Source organism: Gossypium hirsutum, chromosome A01, assembly GCF_007990345.1.
Source record: "Gossypium hirsutum isolate 1008001.06 chromosome A01, Gossypium_hirsutum_v2.1, whole genome shotgun sequence".
Lineage (NCBI taxonomy): Eukaryota > Viridiplantae > Streptophyta > Magnoliopsida > Malvales > Malvaceae > Gossypium > Gossypium hirsutum.
In genome coordinates, this window is record NC_053424.1 from 112,558,527 (window position 1) to 112,582,241 (window position 23,715).

Genomic DNA, 23,715 nt, shown 5'->3' on the forward strand with positions numbered 1-23,715 from the left:
TGGCCAATGTGCCACATTAGTAAAATCTTAACACCGTTAGGCTCATGTACTAAATTAGTGGACGGGAAAAAAGTACGGGTACTAATTTAAGATAAAAAAATTATAAGTATCAATCTGGGAGAAATAGACAAGTTCATATACTAATTTTATATTTAATGCTAATATTTAGAGAGAGTTTTGGGTTGATTAATTGAAGTTTGTTGGGCAGGGATTTTTTCCTTATTTTTTTGACAAAACTACCCTTATCAATTCATAAATTCAAGCTGGTTTTTATATATTATATATAGATATATAGATTTGAAACATACAATTGGGCCATCAGTTCAATTGGGCGACCTCTTGCATCCTCTGGGCTGAATTAAAGAATCATAAGCCCAATTTCTTTCAATCCAATTCTAATTTTTGTTAATTCGAATCAGACTTTGCTTTTTTTGGTGTTAGATTTTGGGTTTCGCATCACTCATTCTGGTTCTCAAGTGGAAAATCAATGCTATGGCAGTCACCACAACTACCCTCTTTCCTACTAAGAAGAGAGAGCTAAGGTAAATACCATTAATCAGTAAACTGAATTGGTCGTCTTGAATGAGGAAAAGATCATCAATGAATTGCAAGTCTATTCAACAATTTATTACATTTTTCCAGTTTACAGATTCAAAGTAACAAAAAGATCGTGAATGGTGGAATAATATCGGCATCAGTTAAGACTTTTAAGCCAACAATCTCCCTCCAAATTGGATCCTCAACTTAATTTTCCATTAACCCTTTTCTTCCGTTGCCAAACAAAAGATAATCCTTTGAACATTCGCTTCAGTTTGCTCTGTGAAACATAATTAAGCAAAGTGATGTGTATATATATATATAATGATTAAAAAATGTAAATAAACAAACAAATACACAAGATTTTACCCAAAATTTTCTTCTCTGAAATATGTTTTTCTTCCCACTACAGTTACATTTATCCCCCTCCTCTGATGGCATACGTTGATACTTCCATCGTCGTTTTGTGTTACGAAAAATTCCCAGAAAAGAAATCGCTAGTCTTCTTGGTGCAATTGGGCACTTCCATTTCTGTTCATTGTCACCATTGGTATAATTGGAATTGAATAAATAATATAACAAGAAAAAAAAAAAAAGAGGAAACACTTGCCTTTGATTTGGGACTTGAATGATTCCATTGAATTGGGTGGTGATATTTATCAGCCGCTCTGAGTTGTTGAGTGTAAGCTAAGAGGCGAGCCCGACGATCATAACATTGGCCTCTTTTGGGCTTTTCGGAAACAGGGTTTGTGTTGATGAGGGGAACGGATTGTGAAGAAGATTGGGCGGTGGTGGGATGTGATTCAACATACACAGTTATGATAACCCCATTGGTGTTTGCCATCTTCTTTCCTCTGTTTCGCTACTTCTTCATTTAATCTGTATTTCTTATGGATTTGGTAATGTGTCTCCAAAGAGAAAGTTGGCTGGAATATGAATCACTCCTTTTGTTTGCATTCTTGTGGACATTTTCCTTTCTCCCTTTAAAAGGTAAACTAACGTGAGGGAGTTTACATTTTGATTATTTAATTTTTAAAAAGTTATAAAATAATTATTAAATTATTTGAAAGTTTTTATTCAAGTTATTAAATTATACAAAAGTTTCTATTTAAGTCACTAATCTATTAAGTTTTTTTTTTTAAAATGCGACAAGTGAGCTCTAAGCAATGGTTTGATAATCAATATGGTGGATCAGTAGCAATCGACAAGTAAAAGAACTTACCTTAAATTCAAGTCGATCTGATGATCAGTGTCGTAGATTAGAGAAGGAAGCTAATTGGATTTTAATTTCTAGATTCATAACATTCAAAACTGTTATGAAATAAAAAATTAAATTATAAAAGAGAAGGGGAAGAAGAGCTTTTGATTGGTGCATGTGATGCACGTAGAGAAGGCCATACATAAATAATTTTTACAACTTAGTGCTTAAATGAAAACTTTCGAATAGTTAAGCGATAATTTTGTAATTTTCTGAAGTTGAGTGATCAAAACTTAAACATACTAATAATTTAGTGGTCTTTGGTTTAGTTTACCCTTTAAGTAATTAGGACTCGAATTTATATGTTTAGACAAAATTATATATTTTTAAAAAATCAATATATTTGAAATAAATTCGAATATGAGTTAAAAATATGTTAAAATATGTCATAAATACTTATACTCTTCATAAATTCAAAGTCTTGTATTTTTATTTTTAGGAATTTAGTCTCTTTACTTTTTAAATTTTTAAATTTAAATTTATTACAATATTTTTTTAGTTACATGGTTACTGAGTATTTTTTACAGTGTTAACAATTGAATTTAAAATTTGAAAATTAAATTCTTAAATATAAAAATATAAAAATATAAAAATATAAAAATATAAAAATTAAATTCTGAAAAAAATATAGCAATGGCAAATACTTTCAAGCAATCCATTTCTAATACAATGTGAAGAGGAGAAGCGAGCGTCTTTGCAAATGATGTTTGGGATTAGGATTAGAAGAATAATTAACTACCTCTTTTGTTCTTAACTTAAAAAGAAGAAAATTTCAACGTATTGAATATGAATATAATTAATGCTTGGTGGATTTGGTGATTAACCGCTTAATTGTTTTTATTCCCTTTTAATTAGCTTTCCCATTGCAATGCATCTTTATTTACTGGGTAAATTTCACCAAAAGCCTCTGAACTTTATTTAAAATTACATTTTGATTGCTTAATTTTTAAAAGTTATGTACTAATTACTAATGTTATCGAATTTTGATATTCTGATTATTGGTTGGTTAATTTTTGTTATGGGGAAGATATGACATGTTAATTCAAAGGGTTAATAATTAATTTGGACTTTAAACATCATTTAGATACTTTTAAGATATTTCTTAACAATAGTTTTTAAAAAGAATAAAAAATCTTAAAAATAAACAAAAGTAGTAAAAGAATATTAAAAATTATAAAGAGAATATGAATTTTTATAATTTTTAACTTTTTAGAGTTATTGTTAAGAAAAAAAATTAAAAATATCAAAATAATAATAATTTAATGGTTAAATTAGTTATTAACCTTTTAAATTAACATGTCACATGATATTATTTGTTAATGACATTTCATAACTTTTAAAAGTTAAATCACTAAAATATAATTAAAAAAAGTTTTAGAAATGGTTGAGGTAATTTACTCTCTTTTTTTTTGTTAGGGAAGAGTTTTTTTTTTTTAATAATCAAAGAAAGAAAATAGAGTTATTTAAAATTTAACTCAAACTCTCCTACTTATAACATGATGCTATTGGGCCAAAAGGTTGTAGGGAAGTGTTAAATCTTGAGATTTTTTATTGGTTTTGGACCAAACTCCACTAAAGTGGTACTGTGAAAACATTTGATTTTGGGTTTTGAATTATTTTGTGATCTAAACTCAATCATGGGCTAAAATTGGAAGGAAACCCAACAAGAATGCCAGGAAAAGAGCAAAAACTGAAAATTTTTATATAGTTCACTTGCATTTAAATTTCATAAATATTATTGTAGATCGAGTCTTAATTCAATTAGTATAAGTATTATTATTAATACAGAAAGATATGAATTTGAGTGTGTTGTAGTGCATTACCCTCCGATTTATAGGTTGGAGAGGGGCCATGTCTAATTCTAGACATTATGTCAATAAAAACAAATATAATTAAAACTTATAATAAAATTGTTCAAAAAAATTTACAAAATTAACAGTTTTATCGCATTATTTATTTCTTTTCCTAGAAAAATGAATCATAAAAAGTATGTCATTATCTGGCTTGTGAAATTCAGAAATTAAAAAAAAAAATCCAAAGATACAAATGGAATAGTGTTTGAAGTATCCTAAAATATCTCTAAACTTTTCCATCTATTGATTTTTTTTTGGTTACTTCTCTTGTTGTTTTTCCATTATTATTATAATGAAAAAAAAGGAAAAAAACAAGAAGAATGGCAATAAAATGATAAATAAAAAAAAGTCAGTTTTTACTTATTCTGGTTGTTAGGTATAAGTAGGTGTCTATCTTGCTACAAAATTGAGGATTTGACAGCTGCATGAATTTCGAATTTTATATTAAATTGTTTTTTTAATCATTAATTTATAACTTTTTATTTTTCAAAAAGATTTAAAGGTAAAGTAATTGTTTTTAGATCAAGTTCGTATTAGAATTGTCAACGAGTCAAATTGGGTCTAAGCATGATATTAATATATTTTATATTTGTTCAAGCTCAATCCAACTTAAAATATAGGCTTAAAATTTTATCAAAATATGCTCATATTTGCAAAAGATTAATTCAAGCTCATTTTAGACCCACTCATATTATTTTTAAAAAATATTTATATTATATATTTTAATATTTAATATTTTTTTATTTATAAAATTTTTTATATAGTAATCTTAACATTATTTTAATATTTACATTAGAGCAGTATTTTATATTTAGTATAAGTTTATTTTTTTATTGTCTTATAATTTGCATAATGTAATATAAAATAATAAAAACTTAAAACAGGTCGGGTCAAGTTTGGATCTTAAATGTTCAACTTCGATCCTGATCCATATTTTAAATAGGCTTAAATAATTTTTTTGCCAAGTTTATTTTTCAAACATAATATTTTATCCAAACCCTCTTAAAATTTGGACGAGCCTTCAAGTCTAGATAAATAATTTAATCCATCTAACAATTGTTGGGGGAAAAAAATGAATCCATGATATTCACATTTTCTTCCCTTTTTATTGGAGTGCTGTACCTAAAATTAAAGCAGCAAATTTTAACTTCGGCTTTTGAAAAGTTCAAATACTTTGGTCCCATATTATGGCAAAAGATAAAGCATTGGTTTTGAAATGATAATAAAAAGTCATCTCAAAAATATTCACCCACTTCATCTATATATATATATATATAACAATTAGACGGTAGACTTTCCAAGTTGTATGATGCCTTGGACCCTGGAAAATCTTTGAATCAAGGAATCTTTAATTGCTTCATCAAGTTTCCTGTCTATTTCCATCTGCCTTATGATTTTGATCCTGAAAAAAAAGAGAGGAGAAAAGTGAGAATCATGTTATGAATCTTGAAACATATATCACAAAAGTGTGCTAAGCTCATGCTTGTACTTTTGTTGTTGTTAACTTTATATATATGTACATAAGGCAAATTTCTTCATTACAACAAAAAATGAACAATTTTGACAATTGAGATTATATATTGAAAAGGAAGTGGACATGAGGGCATGGATGGTGAATATGAGGACCAAAAATTATATACCATAACAACAATAGCAATAAGCCAAATGAAAGTGCAAATAGGTTATCATTTTTTATTTCTCCTTTCCCATTTTATCTTTGATATTCTTATTAATTTAGTTGTTAATTTAATGACCCTTTTTTCCAGGACAATCAACATCATACACATTGTGAGGAGCAGAGTTGTTTTCCAAAAAAAATGAACAGCTAGCAAAGGTTGTAAAAGTTGCCCCTCAATCTAAGGACCTTATTCAAGTTTGACAAAACTAATTTGTCTGGTGGCGGCAGTATGTACTAGCAGAAAACAAAGGTGGCTCAATGCTTCAACAAAGGGCCAACATCTCTCTTCAAAACTTTAACCCCATCGATTCCCAATTAGCCGCGCCCAGTTGGTATTTATTTTGGTGACCCTTTCTATTTTTGTTACATTTTATTTTTAATAACATTTAACCTCTTTCCTCTCTGCTCTGCTGCATGCATCATGTCATGGTTATGTGTGTTTCGTTCATTAATAATTGGCCGTTGCCCTCTCCCATGCGCCGCTTCTCCTTTCCACCACACCCTTTCCTCATTCCTTACTCCCTTTCTTTAACCTTTACCCTCTTCATTATATGGGTATGAAATTTGACGGTTAAACGGATTCTATTGATTTTCATTATTTTTAATTTATTTATTTAATAAAATTAGATGGATTGAGAATTGATTATTTCACCAATTCGATCATGGATTTATAGGGATGAAGATAGAATTTTTTTAGGGAGAGAGTCGGAACTAAATTATAAAATATTTGAAAGATTAAAATATAATTTTACTATATATGAATTTATAATTTCATTACTTTTGAAGAGACTAAATAATTTTTTTCACATAAAATATAATTTTATCATGATTAATTTGTAATTTTTTCAGAATGATCGAATTAAAAATTTTTATTTTTAAAGGAGCTTGCTAACTCTCAACACTGTGTTTGCTGATTTGATTTTGAAAACTTTAAAGTTCGTTTGTTTACATATAAAAAGTTTTATGAAAAATATTTTTTTGTATTTTCTTGTGTTTGTTTCACAAAAAACAGCTTGATCAACGGAAAATGACTTACCCTTTTAAAAAGCGCAAGTCATTTTTCAGAAAAGAGCTCCTCTATAGATAATTTTATTTTTATATAAAAATTAACTTAAATCAAGCCTAATATTATTATATTAATATTAATATTAATATTTATTTTTTAAAAAAATATTTAAAAAATTAATATATTAATATAAAATATTATATTTTCAATATTATTAAACATACAAATTTAATTATTTATTTTTTCATATAATAAATTATTAATATAGTTAATATAATTTATTATTTTAATAAATTATTTAATATTTCAATTTTATTTTAATAATAAATTTTAAAATTAATAATTTTAAATAATATTCTTCACATAGTATTGCAAATATTCAATATTAATATTTTAATAATAAATATTGTGTAGTATAAATGTTAAAATATGTCATAAGTTTATGTACTATTCACAAATTTACAATTTAGTCTCTATACTTTTATTTTCAAGAATTTAGTCCATCTTCTTTTTAGATTTGAAAATTAAGTTCAATTGTTGACATTGTTAATAAAAATGACGTTGTAATGAATCTAAATTTAATAAAATATTTTTAATATATGTAAAAAAATGTAATATATAAATTTATATATATAAAATAAACTCGATTAAATAATTAAAAATAATAAAATCTCAAATGTATGTTTGTTTCATTAAAAATAAATTTTATGAAATACTTTTAAAAAATCTGTCAAACAACAGAAAACATTTTACACAAATTCATCAAAACATCAAAAAATGTTAACTTTTTCAGAAAAATAAATTATTTTTTAGTAATTATTTTCCAGAAGCCATTTTTAGTGAAACAAACGTACTCTCAATTCAATTCTTTTGAAATCTTATGTAAATGGCTGACAACATAAAATTTCACCACGTGTCATGAATGAATTATGTAAAAACTAGATCAATTATAACATTAAATAATTAGTAAAATGTGAATTAAGTATAAATGATTTTCATATAAATAATAAATAAACTCCAAAAAGAGCTTATATTGATTAGAATATTAATAAAAATTTGGCGAAGATTTTGACACTGTTATGGCTCTAATATCATATACGAAATATTTTTTTTTTAAATTTCTCAAAAAATATATTTTTAAAATTTTTACAATAAAAAATATTACAAAAATTAATTCAACATAAATTTTATTTAAATTGTTATCAATTCTATTTTTAAAAATTTAAGTGTAAAATTTTTCAATAATTTTTAGAACTTATATATTTAAAAAAAGGTTACAGACAAATTATTTTACATATATATAATGTATTAAATATAAAAATTTAAATTTATATCGTTTTGCCCCTAGCTATGTTTCGGATAATTAGATTAAAAAATGTAACCTAAATAAATCTAAAATAAAAATAAAAATTATTATTATAAAAAAGTGAGATGAATTATTGAAAATAATTTGAGAAACAATTTGACATTATAAGAAAAATTGCGCCAATACAACATGAGGAGTTATTTTTACTTAAATCCAACAATTATAATAAACTATTGCAAAATATGAGATAAATTGCCTGACATAAATATGCACATTATTTTTTGTGTTGAATAAGAATTATGATAAACTTTGGAAAATACGATACGACACAAAAAAAAATATATAAACAGAATACACATGCACAAAGTCGTTATAAAATCTACGTAAAATGAATTATTAATTTTTCCAACTTTAATAAATTTAAATATTCTAAAAAATAAAAAAAATACCACCCTGAACATGATACAAGAATTAAATATATACAAAAAGTGACAAAACCTAACCTAAAATAAATTACCAATGTGTAAAACTTATATAATTAAAATTTTATATAAATTTAGAATACTTAAAATAAAAATAACGACTCAACAAAACAAAAGAGAAAAATAAAATTCTAATTTAAATTACTATAATTACCCTTACGCATCATTTCCATTTTAACGTATCTATGTGTTTTAAAATAAGAAGGAATCTATAACCTGAGCTCGGAATTAAGTTATGTATTTTTATGATATGAGAGTTAAAATATAATTTCATCACTGTATTAGTTTATGTTTTTCTATTATAATTTTTAAAAAATTAAATTAAATTATTGTAATTTTTGATAGAATTATAGTGTAATTTTATCCTTTACTAACTTATAATTTTATAAAATTTAAAAGATAAAAGGGTTATTTTCCCACTTAAGGGGGTCAAGCAGGGAAATGGAAAAGATCTTATGTAGATGGTCTAAAATTTTGACACGTGTATGATTTTAAATTTCATGCATACTATCATTATTTAATAATTTTATATATTTTTTAAAAAATCGATTATATAAAATATATGAAAATTATTTTGTATATTAAAGTATTCATTTACAGTAGTTTTGATAATTATGTTTATGTAAATTTAACCAAATTTAAAAAATTCTTTTAATATTTTATTATAATTGTCATTTATAATATTTTATTGATACAAACATTTCGTTGCTTATCAATTAAAGGTTTCACTTGCCTATTAAAACCAAATTTATAACATTTTCAATCCGACTTAAACGTTAAGCTTGAATTTGAAAGATTACATTGATAATCGAAATTATTCAGTAAAATGATTGGAGGTTATAAAATAGACCCTTTAAAACATTTACTTACTTTAGTAGAAAAATTTAGTGTGTTTTCAAAAGGTATAATATCTTTCAAAAGCCAATTGATTTTAATGTTTAATTTTTTTCAAAAAGTGATTTTGAGTTTATATGTTTTTCAAATCTCAATTCCATAATAATGCAGAGAAAAAGTGATATTCAATATAGTTTTAATTAAGTAAAATTAGAATTTTATGCATATTTAATTCAAAATATATGTTCCAATATCCTAAATTCAAATTAAATATCATGCATGCTAAATAAACCCCAAATTTAATGCTAATGCCACAGTTTAAAAGTAAAACAACGCATTACAGTTCCAAAAAAAATAAAAATTATAATATCTAAATACTTAGATTTAGGGCCGAGACCTTCCGGATGCTGAGTCTGCGTCTTAACCTAATGGATTATCTGTAAAGATGGAAACAATGAGGGAGTGAGCTTAAGATGCTCAGTGTAAGTTCAGTCACAAAAAAATCAGTGGAAACAGTAGATAAAACATACTAAATAACAACACATAGAATAATCACAATTGAATAGCAATTCAAAGTTCACAGTTATGCATGCATGTGCTTATGAATGGCAATGCAAATTCAATTTATCAGAAAAGATCCTACCCAACTCCGCTGCACACTACAATAAGAGTTCCCCAGAACTCATCCATCCCTACACACTGCATTTGTGGAAAAACCACCAGTAATTTGTAGATAAACTGCTAGTAAAAATTGTGAAAAACCACCAGTAATTTGTAGATAAACTGTTAGTAAAAATTGTGGATAAACCACTAGTATTTTCAGATAAAAAGTTTGCAGACAAGCTACCAGTAAGTCGTGGATGAACCATCAGTATTTGCAGATAATTAAATTGCCAGTACTTCCTCCGTTCATATTGTCCCACCATATGCAATGCAGTATGTCATGCTAGTAATAGAACAGTATAGAAACAATAGACATGCTTTAACATGTATTCGGTCAATGGTAACAGTAGACATGCTGAACATGCAGTCAGTAATATATAGTAGCAAAATTAACAGTAACAGTAGACATGTATTATTCACATATCATGCATATAACACTAACAATTCAATCAATCAAATCATTGATTCCAAAATATTCATATTACTAGGGACTCAATTGAGTGAAATAAAACTTTAAAAACAATTTGGGGACTATACAGGGGCTAATATGCACAATTCACAAAATTCTGAGTAAAACTATAAAATAAGGGTCACACTGCCGTATGAGAAAGCTAAAACCGTGTGGGAAGGGTACATGGTTGCATGGTCAAGTCGTGTAACAAGTTGTGGCTGTGTGGTAAACGCTAAAATTACCTTACAAGAGTAACACAGCTGTGGCAGGTTGTGTAGAAGGGTTATGCCTATGTTGTTCATGAACTAGCCTAGGATTTATAGGGCGCATGGTCGTATGGTCCAACCGTGTGGTCCACACTTTTGTGTAGCCTTGAATTCCACATGACTTTCCACCGATTCACTTAGCAAAGAATATACACCTTTCATCGCGGGTTTGATCAACGTTCCTCACGCTCGATTTTGGTCCTATTCACCTAATTCTGATCCTTCAAACGAAAAATTCACATGAATTAATTGTCGATATCAAGATTCAAGCAAGCTTTGTAAAGATTTGGCAAGATTATCAAAGATTGTTTAATTCAACCGAGAACATAACATCGAATGTTGGTATAACGAAAATATGAAATTCAACCCATAAGACGAGGAGTACTTACCGATTCTTGGCTAAGATATTGAATGCTTTTGATGGTAATTCTAAACTCCGATAGAAATTAAACGTACAGGGAAATGATTTGATTCGGGGAAAGCAAAATAATTGATAATACAAAGAAGAAAAATATGGTGCAAGAATGAGAGAAAAATGTGGTGGATGGCAAAAACCTATTAGGATTTTGAAAAGGGGAAAAATGAAGACCAAATAGGAAATAAATTGATTAAATACCTTGAGTTTGCAAACTCTAGGGGCGACATGGATAATTTACCCAAAATTGATGGAATTAAAAGAAAATAGAAAGGGATGGGCAACTAAAACTCAAGTCACTAGGGGGAAATATTAGCACTTAACCATTGGGCCTTACACCCATTTTTTGCATAATCTTTATTCTTGACCATATATATTTTAGGTGTGACTTTTATTATAAGTTACTGAAAATAAAAGGAAAAGAAATAAGAGGAAAGAAACTCGAACCTAGGACTTCTAAGACAAGGGAGCAAATTCATTAAGTATACGCCATATGCAGTCATACTCTATAATTTTAACTCAACATTAATAACTTTTAAGAGATTATTTTATGGATCCTTCTCACCATATCATCTATGGTCCATTTTAATTATTTATTAATATTTCAGTAATTTTTTCCCATGTCATTGACACATAATTTTGGTAATTTTTTAACCCTGACACTAAATCCCGAAACTAGAATCTTGAATCCTGAATGAGTTCGAGTTTGGGGTTCAAAGTTCAAGATTCAAGGTTCATATTTGAAGTTTGAGGTTTATGGTTTGAGATTTGGGATTTTAAGTTCTAGATTTAGGGGTTTAGATAAAAAAATTATCAAAATTATTTATCAATAATATAGAAAAAATTACTAAAATATCATTAAATAATTAAAAAAAACCATAAATAATATTGTGAGAAGGGTCCATAAAATAAATTTCTAACTAGGTTTTCCAACATTTACCATATAATGTTCATTAATATTTTTATATTTTTTTCATAGATTCACTTTTCTTTTTGCATTGAATAATACTGTCGTTCAATTTTTTGGCATTGAATGATAATATCCCGGTAGGTATTCAATTCCTAGATTTTCGACCGACCAGTATCTCACCCCTCTTAGACGCTGATGCGTGAGGGAAGGGCGTTAGCAGATTTTAGTTCTTCAATGCTTTATTCTTGTAAAAAAAGAAATTATCTTATTTCTACTTTGTGTTTTTTCCAAGTAAAAAAATATTAGTCCATGGCTATCAATTTTATTATTTAATTTCTTTTGTATTACATGTATTCTATTTTATTATTTGAATTTAAATTTATCTTAATTATAAATTTTTATTTTAAAATAATATTATATATTATCAAATTTATAAATAATTAGTTAGTATATACTAATTTGAGCAACACATTATTGATTAAAAAAATATTAAAAGTTTACCTCAATTTTCAACATTTAAACTTAATTAAACTTGTACCTCTCCCAAATTTAAGTGTTCCAAATTATTTTCTTGGTTGCAAAATTTATTTAACTTCAAGTTTATCCTTATAAGAGTAATTTTTTTTCGTTTTTTTTAAAGTTAATTCTTTTTATCTAATTATTTCTTCGACTCAAATAATATTATTAAAGGTGTATGTATGCACATCAATTCATATTCATGACATTTTATTTACTAAAATATTTATGTGGATAAAAATATGAAATTCTTCTTTTTACCATATATGTATATATAGGTGTTAATTTAGACTACCTAAAATCACATTGGATTTAATATAAATTCATATTGAGTATGAGGATGAAGTAAAAAAACATTTTGGGACTAGAATTAGATTATATATTTTTACGATAATACAAATGTAATTTCATCATTTTAATAGCTTATATCTAGGGGTGAAGCCAGGAAATTTTTTTAGGGGGCCTGAAATGAATTTTTATTTTTTAATAGTCTATATCTTTATAAATTTTAAAGGATTAAATTAAATTTACAAAATTTTAAGGGGCCAAAGTGCAATTTTATCTTTACTAATTTAAAATTTTAAAATTTTTTAAAGGGCCAAAACAATAATTTTCTATTTTAGGGGAGCCAAGGCTCCTACCAGCCCCTGGATTCGCCTTAGCTAATATCTTTATGGTTTTTAAAAGATTAAATCAAAATTTATCTTTTTTGGGTGATCAAAGCATAATTTTATAATTACTAATTTAAAATTTTATAAATTAAAAAAAAATTAAAAAAATCATTTTAGAGGCGGAGCCCTGCTAGCTCCCTTAATTTCGCTATTAATTGAGTAGTAAAATCCTGTAAACAAAATTGAATTTATATTCTCATTTTTATGAAAATTATAATTTGCTTATTGATTTTTACCATAGGTTTACCTTTTCCCTTAAACTAGGACTTATTTAATTGTGAAAATTTCAAACCTTTTTATTAGTTTAATATATACTAATCTACTTACACCATTTACGAAAGGTTTAATTAAGGTTTGCCTAAACCTTGTCGCCACATGCATTACTTGTATAATAATATTTCATCAAAAACCCTAACTTACAAAATATCTGCTACTTTGTATTATAAAAATTGTGGTTATATCTTTCAACTTGATATTTTATTTTTTTAATCTTAGTTTGATATTTAATTCAACTTGTTAATTAAATACGCAAAAGTGTTGATCCGAAAGCAACTTATTGGTAATTAATTCTTTGGTTTTAGTATTAGAAATTCGCCTAACCAACTAAGACCATAAGCTTCTTTTTTTTTCTTTTTTTTTTACTTGAATAATGTTTTTGAAAATGTTTGTGGTAATATAAACAGATTTTATGTAAAACTAAGTTGATTAAGTTATAACTCGATTGGTATGGATATTATTGTCAATGCAGAAGGATGTGGGTTCGGGTATGCTGAAGCACATTATCTTTCTATTTATGGATTAGAGATAAGCTATAGATAGTTCTAAGCATTGTACCAAAAAAAATAAATATGATCAAAACTTATAATGAAATTATTTAAAAATTAAATAATAATTAAAAACAATTTACTACAAAATGAATTGCTCTAAAATATTACATAATTTTAATTTTTTTTATAACAGTTGAGCCTCAATTTGATTACAATTAAGGACAAATTCAAATATTAGTTAACCATGCAGGGCGATGATTGAATTAAAAAAAGACAACATAATTGAATGGCAAAGAGGATGGATTCATTTAATCTAGTTTAAAATTTTTAATTTTTACACATAATTATAAATTTTCATAATATGATTTTGTTAGTAAATCAAAAGTTTGATGCAACCAACGATACAATCTCGTTAATCATTAAATATATATATATATACACACATACGAGTTTTAGGTTGTCAATAAGCTTAGTGATAATGGAAAAGATTCACAATACCAACAAATTCAAATATAAATGCATGAAATGAAATTATTTGGATGAATTAGAACATTATAACCAAGACCTTGGAAGTTCGAGGAGGAACATTGTAACCTTTTCTTTTATGTAGTTGGTTGCATGCTGATGCGTTGCGAAATCAAATAAAAAATTGACTAAGGTAAGTGTATTTATCAATTAATAGTATAGCTATGATGAGTAAGATATCGTTTTCATGAAAACTAGAAGTACTAGTAATTACTGTCTTTCTATTATTTAACCGATAAATTTGAGTGATTGATTAAAACTAAAATTAACTAAATTAATTAACTACGAACAAGGTAAAGAACAAAACAGGAAAATAACCGATTAACAACCAAGAAGCAAAACAATACCCAGTAAATAATTCATCTAGATTTCATCTGTTACTATCAATCTAAATTACGCAATTTCTTTATTTAGTATCTTGATCAGTAGAAATCCCTAAATTATGCTAATATCTCTTTCGAGAGTAAGAGCAATTGACTCTAGGTTGATTAATTAAATTTTCTTTCTAATTAAAACCCATATTATCACATTAACTCAATCTATGGATTTCCCTATTAAATTTGACTCTAATTCGGTAGATTTATGTCGTCTTATTTCTAGGATTGCATGCAATTCCAGTTAGTTATACAAAATCTACTCTTAAACAGGGTGTATTCCTCCTCTGATTTAAGCACATCAAACATGGATCAATAATCTAGAAATATCAAACCAAGAATTAAACACACATGATTGAGAATAAGAAACTAACTATTTATTGCATAAAATAAAAATCAAATGACAGAATCTATCATAGTGTTCATCTCCTTAGGTATTTATAAAATTAGTTTATGCTTGCAAATAAAAACATCCCAAAGACAATATAATTGAAAGAAATAAAGAAACTCATGATAATCTCTTGAGAATCAACTGGAAGTCTTCAATCTTGAAGGAAATTTGCTTCCAAATTGGCTTCAATGGTGTTTTTCGAGTTGTTTTCTTGAGTATTATATGACAACTCACTCCTATCTTCTTATTTTTGTCATATATATGTCTTAGAATGCCCTAAAAACCTAAAATTTGCGTTTTCCTATAGTTTAAAGTGCCAAATTGCAAAATCGACAAGGCCTGCTACATGGCCGTGTGGTAGCCTGTGTGGCTAACACGACTGTGTGGCCAAGCCGTGTGGAAGGGTCAAATCGTGTGGCTCTTGTACCTTGCTCATATTTTTCGTTTTTCACTCCTTTTGCTGTCCTAAGTATAAAAACATGAATTAAAAGGATGAGAAGCATAAAATTCACAATTTACATCGAATAACCACCCAAAAACACATTAAGAACGAAGTTAAAATATGCTACTTTTAACACTTATCACATGCTCTAGTAAATAATATTATGCCATTCCAGTGAAAAATCTCAAATTAGATGCTTTTTTCTTTTGTATTATTCTTTTTTGTTTTATGGTTCATGTTTGGGGTTTATGACTATCCATCCTAATAATGTTATCTTCAAGGTTCAAACTTATGTCTCCCCTTGAGAATATAATGTGTCGTACCATTACACTTAACATTTACTGGTTAGATTAGATGCTTTTTAATGCTCCAATAGACTAATCTTTTAGCATCGATGGAATCTTTTTTTGCTTTTTGAATTTTTCATTATTTTTTTGTATAGTGAAGCAAAATAAGATATCTACTGCAACATCATTGGCATTTTAATTATCTGTGGAGCATAATAAGATCTTTGTCACAATGATGACAACGATTTAATCTTTTTTTTTTAAATTAAATCATTTGATTGGGCTTATGTTTTTTAAGTTTGACTTGTAAACTTTTTAGGAGAAACTCTAGTCTTTCTTTTAAATAGGCATATAGTGTTTACTTATAGCATTGAATAATTTTGAATTTGAATTGAAATTTGTATGAAATTTCTCATCTTTCTCTTGAGCAAATTCCAATAATTCCAAGTGTGAAATCTTGTGAATTATGATATCTCAATAATATTAGTTCTTATTTTTTATAGCCATCGGGTTAATATTTTATTTCAATTGATATTATTGGTTCTTTTTTCTCTATAAGAAGTGGGTCAATAATTCAAGTTATTAAAAACTTGTACTTGGATGATTCAAGAGTTGTATTTCCATTCATTATTCTTGAGTTTCACAACAAGTACATAAGGTTTGCATCATTTAGTATCAAAGCTTTAGATATTTCCTAATCAAGTTAATCTATCCCTTTTAAGTTTCGTGCTTTTTATTTTCATTTCAATTGCATTTTTATGTTAATTACATTATTGAAATTCTAACTGAGAACATACCACCTAAAAACAATCTTGAGGAGAAACTTAGAAAATTTGATGATGGCCCTTTGTTAGACAACAAAACAAAAGAAATTCTTGATCAAAGCATCAAGATAACCTATGTGATTTATGCATGTGCAAATTTAGGAACAAATCTTCCTAGGGGAAAGGGGGAATGATACAACCCCACTAGTGGATCAAAAGCCTAATAAAATCAATGATACAATCCCTCCAATGGATAAAAAGTTTGATATAATAAAGCTTTTAAATGCAATAAGGCTTAGTGATAATGATAAAGACTTATATATGCCAACTAGTTCAAATAAGAATGCATGAGCTAGGAAGATATAAGAAGCGATCTCTTGTTTGATCTTTCCAATTCTTGGAGATGAAATCACTTAGACTAATTGGATCATAAAACCAAAATGGTCAACATTTTGTTAGTTTAATAAGGAACGTTGTGACTTAAAGCTATGTACTTGGTCACATGCTCCATTGAACCGAATAAAAGAATCTTGAATTAGATGTTCCTCACAACATACTTCAACGACCAATCTTTCCACTCCACCAGAATTGTTTTTGATTTTTGAGTATTTCATTCTTTTGTTTAATAGTGGAGCAAAATAAGATTACTGATCTAGTAGTGTCGAAAATTTAATTATTGCTAGAGCAAAAAAAATCTTTGCTCCAATGACATCTACATTTAACTTTCTTATTTTCTAATTAAAATTTTGATTGAGCTTATATTTTATTAAGTTAAGTTTGTAGATTTTTTTATAAAAAATCTTAGTTTTCTTTTAAATAAACATGTAGTCTCCTTTTGTAACCTTGAAAAATTTTGAATTTGAATTAAAACTTGTGAGAAGTTTTTTAACTTCATATTGGACGAACTCCACAATTCCAAGGTTGAAATCTTGTTTCAATCTCTGGATAATATGGTTCTTGATTCTTCAAACAAGCTGATTCATTTCGTTTCAATTGATATTATCGATTATTCCTCTATAGCAATAAGGCAAAAATTTGTATTATTGAAAACTTGTTCTTAGATAATTTGGGGGGAGGTTATTTCCATTCGTTGTTGCTGAGTTGCATCATTGTATATGTAATGCCCTAAACCCAACCCTATTCAATGAGTCTAGATCTTCTGGAGTTACCAAATATGCTATTTAACAAAATTTGCAAACGGTTAACAAATGCCCCTTACTTAAAACATTTTTCTTATCATTTTATTTAAAGACACAACATTAAAGACAAAGGAAAGTATTTAAAATTATATTTTATATCATTCTAATTAAAATTTATTTCAACAGATAGGTTTACTAAAAAGACTCTTTAGGGCGTAATCTTACACTACGCCACTATCTAAAGGTGTCTACTGTATGCATAATATCTCATATTGTCGCTTCCTTGGTGTACTCTTGGCTTGTCTCTCCTCACGAGCTTAATCTTACATTATAACTTGAAACGTAAACATAACACTTATAAGTTACACAAACTTAGTGAGTTTGAAATACATTTGACCTTTAAACCCTTCATGCTGAACTATTCATCCTAATTATTTAGATTTCCAAATCTGTCTTAGGCTATACCTTTATATAGTCGGACAAACCTATATATATACTTGTGCACCATTTACCATACTTATCGAATCATCCTTAACTTGACTCAATGGCTAACATCAGATCATACCAGACAATACTACCTCTTCTTCTTTATTCAGTCAATTTACAATGATTATCCCAGAACATTTGTTCACAGACACTATTCACTAGGGAATATTTAACTTTTGGCATATTTCCATACGGAGTTGAATACCATCAGTATACCAATCAATTTACTTTCTATTTCAATACCCAATACGAATTAACAACTCATTCAGAAAACTTCCTCCCAACACTTATTGCAAAACACAACAACACCCAAACTGATAGATAGCACTAATACTAGATAATTCCAAAGTCAAAAACATGATATCATTCAGATATGATGGATACCAACAACTCAGATTTCCCATCCCTACATCTCATGAATGAAATCAGACCGATGAACACTTATATATCTCTTATCTCTGAGAATACTCCCACATTCCAAACTAACCGATGATCATGGTGGATAACCTTTTTGAGCACCTAGATTTATTCAATGGTATCACAGAACTATTCGAAATAAAATAACTCCAGACATATTGTATCATTATCATAACTTATCAGAGTACGCCATCAGGGCCAAACAAGATGCACCACAAAGGCAACATACAGTATACGCTACAAGGACAACATACAAAATATGCCAAAAAGGCTAACAAAATGCCACAAAGGCCAAATCAAAATACTATAAAGGTCAAATAAAAAAACATCACAAAGGCTAACAAAATGCCATCTAGGCACCCCATGACTTGTCGTGTTTGCGATATGGATTTGCCTAAACTCAAATCGAGTGAGGTTTGCCTATCATCACCCAGAGACACGTAGAGAACCCTGGCCGATAAATGTGACTCATCTGCCCTTTTTAGAATATGTCATGGCCATGGACTTTCTTTAGAATTATCATACCAAAATTCGTGTTTACTATCATAATAGACTTCATCGAATACCATTGCTGTGTCCAAACTCACATCACATAACCTCTTAACACTCAACTATACCCTACTTCCCTAACCTTATAAATCACGCGTCATATATCTAACATAAGTACACATTCATATAGACTAAACTCATTTTCTTAACCAAATCATACTTCAGTACACATTTCACACACATTAACATAATTACATAACACACAATATACATATCAGGAACATACACATAGTTGGTTTACAGAATCACATACTGCCATACATACAATTCATTACATACTAGACTCACAAGGATACTATATTAAGATTACATACCTATTTTTAGCAACCATTTAAGTATTCATACACCATTTCTAGAACATCGATCACAAGCAATCTATCTAGAAGGGCTTGTAGGAGTCGGTATTAGGGACTCACCTGAGACTCACCTTGTTGTAGATAGTAATCCTCAATTCTAAACGTCTTTCACAAACCAACAACATCAACTGCTTAAATGAACATGGATCCACATTAATAGACAATTTGCTAACATCTCATCTTCAAATAACCCTCATGCATGACATCTGATTCATAACTTACTGCCTATAAACTTCATAATATCCTTACTCTTAACATGGAAAGTTATCAGACTTACTAGGAGATGGAACATCCTTTGTTTAACCAACGACTTTAGCTTCCAGTTTAATAGAGATGAAATACAATTAGATTTAAGAAGAAAGAATCAGAAAGAAAATTTGTAGAAAGACAAACCTTTCTCAAAACCTTCTCACACAAATAAATATATAACCCTAACCTACTTAGTGGAACTTAACAAGTGTTGCTTAATTCAGAATTTGTCCTTCTTAATGGCCTATAGATTTCGAGAGATACATAAATGAGAATCTTACATAATGGATTTTAGACCAGTAAATCTAATTGATTCCTAACTAGGTCATTTTACAACTTAACTATCATAATACTTCAGAAAAACAATATGTACTATACATTTGAAATTTACTTATACCATAATCACCTTTTTTTCTTAACAAAATCTTTTTCTTAATATAGCAGAATAACCTGAAATGGAATCTCCACTTTCTTACCAGGTGGTTACTATATGCCCACCCCGATTCACCAGAAGACTGTAACATAGCAGATTACACTACACCAAACAAATAACTTTGCGACTTTACACCTAAATCTTGGATCCGCCATGTTTGCTGTGTGACAATTTATGACTAATATTTTAATAATTCCAATTTCATCTTTTATATTTTTTTATGTATATAATGTACCTTGTGTTTTTAGTAAATTGAAAATATCTAATCATTTATTCAAAAAAATTCTACCATTAAATATATATTGGTAAAAAAATAGTATTTTTAATTAATATTGAAAACAAGAGTTTGGTGGTTAGGTGTACCAAGAGATGTGGTTAAACCAACTAGTACAACAAGCAGTGCACAAAATTGTCACAAAATTTTGAATTCAAGATTACTTGGGCCATGTCTTGAAGAGTTTTGACTTTCCTCTCCACAACATCATTCTCTTAGGGTGTTTTACGAGTAGAAAACTCATGAGTAATGCTATAATGGTCACAAAATTTGGTAAAGTCTTCAATTTTAAATTATCTGCCATGATCACTTCTAATTCTTATGATTGCTGCAATTTTCTCCTGTTTCTCATTCATGACTTTGATGCAGAGCCTTTTAAATGCACTAAAGATCTTTGGTTTTTCCTTCAAGAAAGATACCTAAGTAAATTGTAATAAGTTATCAACACATACAAATACATGCTTTTTACTTCCAAGACTTTCGGTTTGCATTGAACCCATCAATACATATGTAGTAGCTCAAAAGGTCGTCAAGTGGTAATTTTTGAAAACTCCTTATAGAAAGTCTCCACATGGCTTGACGATGGTTTCTCCTGATTTTGGTAAACCTTGTACAACAGCATACCTTACAATCCTTTGTGGTTTTTGTAATTCACATGTTCTGATTTTGGTGCCATAATTCTAGTTCTTTTATTGTTGACTTATTGAATCTAAGTCCATCAATTTAATCTAACATATCACACCCTTCTTTGGTAAACCTGGCATGTAAGCTTTGAACACATAGTTGGCTTATACTAATCAGGTGTCTATAGTCCCTAAACAAATAGAACCTTTTTTAGATTAGAAAAATCGTCAAAATCTAGATTACCTTTTCCAATTATCTTTCTTTTGATTTCATTACCAAATATAGCATGTGTTGGAAAAATCAATTTAGAAAAAAAATGTTTTAAGTAATACAGAAGTTTAACAAAATTCTTAAAATCGAGCCATGTGATATTTATAGTAATAAATTCTTAACTAAAATAGTACATGTGCTTTACACGATACAGTCTAAGTCATCTCCATGCTTTTTATCGAGCAGCCTTTTCTGCTAACCTCGAACCCCATATTGCTTTGAATGTGGCCTTAAACAAAATGAACCATGTGCATAGAATGATTTTTTTTACATAATTTATTCTAAAAATAAATTACCACTCTTTTCTAACATAATAATGACGCTCTCAAATGGTATATATGAGGTTAGCTTATAATTCCTATTTATAGAAAAACGACACAAGAGTTCTACTAAAATAAAGTGCAGTTAAATGATAATATTTTAATAGAAAAATCGTTATTATACTAGAAATAGAACTATAGGGGCGGTGACACACCCTAGGAAACACTAGGATTTTCCACTCCTCATGTAATTGGGCATATTGGGCTCCTCTTGTATTGGGTACAGTTATACGTGTTGTTCAGACTTTCATCCAACACTTATAGTTTATCCAACCCAATAATTATTTCTATTTCGAAAAATATTAATTAGTTAAATTAATTAATTTTCTCAATTAAATTATTTTCTCAACCCAATTCTAATTCCGTTAAAGTCATGTCAACCTTACTTCTATAAGGAAATGTATTTAATTGTCAAATTTAATAAATTATGATGACCAATTAATTTAATTCTCACTTCTAACTTCAATTATTTAATTTTTAATTAAATAAATTCAAATAAAGTAATTTAATTTTCAAACCATCTTTTTGTACTTAGTGAGAAAACGCATTCACTACTGATAGTGATATTTATTACATATTATAGGTTTTACATGTAACTTGTTTCGGGTTACCTTGAGCTAGCAGAGAGACCTGATTGGACATATATAATTAGGGCTCAAATAATTTGCATTTCCTATTAATAACAATTATTTATTCATGGGTTCATTCCATTATAATATCGTAATTGAACTTTCCTTTTTTATATACCATTATGAAAGCTATTAGTTAAGTGCTCGTCCAATGACTTTGTCATAAGTGTGTTTCCCTCATAGGATATACTTAACCTTTTTTGGGATAAAATTCGTTATCTTTGGGATAAAATTTGTTATCCCAATGTGATACTATTTTATCTTATGATATCCATTAAATCTTCCAATATGAAAAAGTCAATTACTAAACAATAATTAAATCATTTGCCTTATGAAAAATTACTCGTGGTCATGTTCTCTTTTTTTTCAATCATGTAATTCCAATGAGAAGATATCATTTACCTTTATAGGGTTATGATTCCACTATTTTGGTATGATGCTACATCATGCAAAAGCCGTATATTCAACGTACCAGTATTCAGTTCCTTACCTATTTGAATTCAGGCTTTTAATACATCAAAGTATACAAGTCATACATATATAGTCCATCATCCACTCAAGGTTAAGGTTACCAAACTATGAATGTCACAAGTGAATAGATCTATAAACGGATCTAAGGAAAATTCAACTTGGGTCTTGTCCAATGTATTGTCAGTCTAGATAATCACAACTATGTCTCTATCTTTCAAGAGTCATCCGGTTTGATATCTAAGATAAGGTATCCCCCCAATTAGACTTGGTAGACAGCATAATAGTCTTTTAATCAATTTTCTCAATTTCGATTAGACTTGGATTGTTTAGCTTATCTAGTAATACAAGTTGTCTTATTGCATTATGAGGTCTGATCACATAATGCAACTTAATATTAGTTAAACATTAGATAATCAATGAACCAATATTTGCTTACATTTTGCTTTGGTTGCAAAAATCATTGAGGACAAATACACGTAATATAAATGTGTAATGGAATTTTATTTAAACCAATCTATTCGAAAAATTACAAGTACAAAATGACAAATATACTATACTTAGGGCACTAAATCTTAACAACATGCTTTTGGTAGCAACTCTAAAAATCCTTCAAATTTGTCTTGACAATTGTCATATGCCTTGAACAACCACTATCGGAATACCAAAAATTATTATATTATCGATAGCTTTCAAATAGGTGTAAGAAGCTACAAGACAAGTCTAACTTTTCCTTCTGTAAACCCTTTTGTGTACCATCTTATTTGGTGCAGTTCCATGCAATAATGAATTTTAAAATTGCAATAATTTTGTAAATCATTGAGCATCTTGGCCTTGATAAGTGCTAAAAGTAACATATTTTAATCTTACTCTTAATGCATTTTTAGGTGATTATTCGATGTTAATGATGAATTTTATGCTCTTAATCCTTTAAATTCATGTTTTTATACTTAGGAGAGCATTTAGGAGCAAAATGAGTGAAAAACGAGCGAAAATCGAAAAATTAGAGTAAGGTATAGGAGCCACAAGGGCTGGCCCTTCCACACGACCATGTGAGCCACATAGGCTGCCACACAGCCATGTCGATTTCACAAATTGGCACTCT

At 28.0% G+C, this 23,715-nt stretch overlaps 1 protein-coding gene across 1 annotated transcript; it reads right to left on the reverse strand.

The window, feature by feature from the left end:
• Positions 1-548: 548 nt before the first annotated feature.
• LOC121229422 (uncharacterized) lies at positions 549-1,600 on the reverse strand. The gene is made up of 3 exons (XM_041113696.1): positions 1,148-1,600; positions 907-1,068; positions 549-817 (listed from the first exon to the last, which is right to left on the reverse strand). Exons 1-3 carry the CDS (start codon positions 1,379-1,381, stop codon positions 740-742), a joined length of 474 nt encoding a protein of 157 aa, XP_040969630.1. The 5' UTR covers positions 1,382-1,600; the 3' UTR covers positions 549-739.
• Positions 1,601-23,715: the final 22,115 nt, after the last annotated feature.

Coding starts and splice junctions, on each gene's coding strand:
- LOC121229422 (XM_041113696.1), bottom strand. CDS start 1,381: ATGGCAAACACCAATGGGGTTATCATAACTGTGTATGTTGAATCACAT. Junction 1,069..1,147: donor ATTCAAGTCCCAAATCAAAG/GCAAGTGTTTCC, acceptor GACAATGAACAG/AAATGGAAGTGCCCAATTGC. Junction 818..906: donor TTCAGAGAAGAAAATTTTGG/GTAAAATCTTGT, acceptor TATGTTTCACAG/AGCAAACTGAAGCGAATGTT.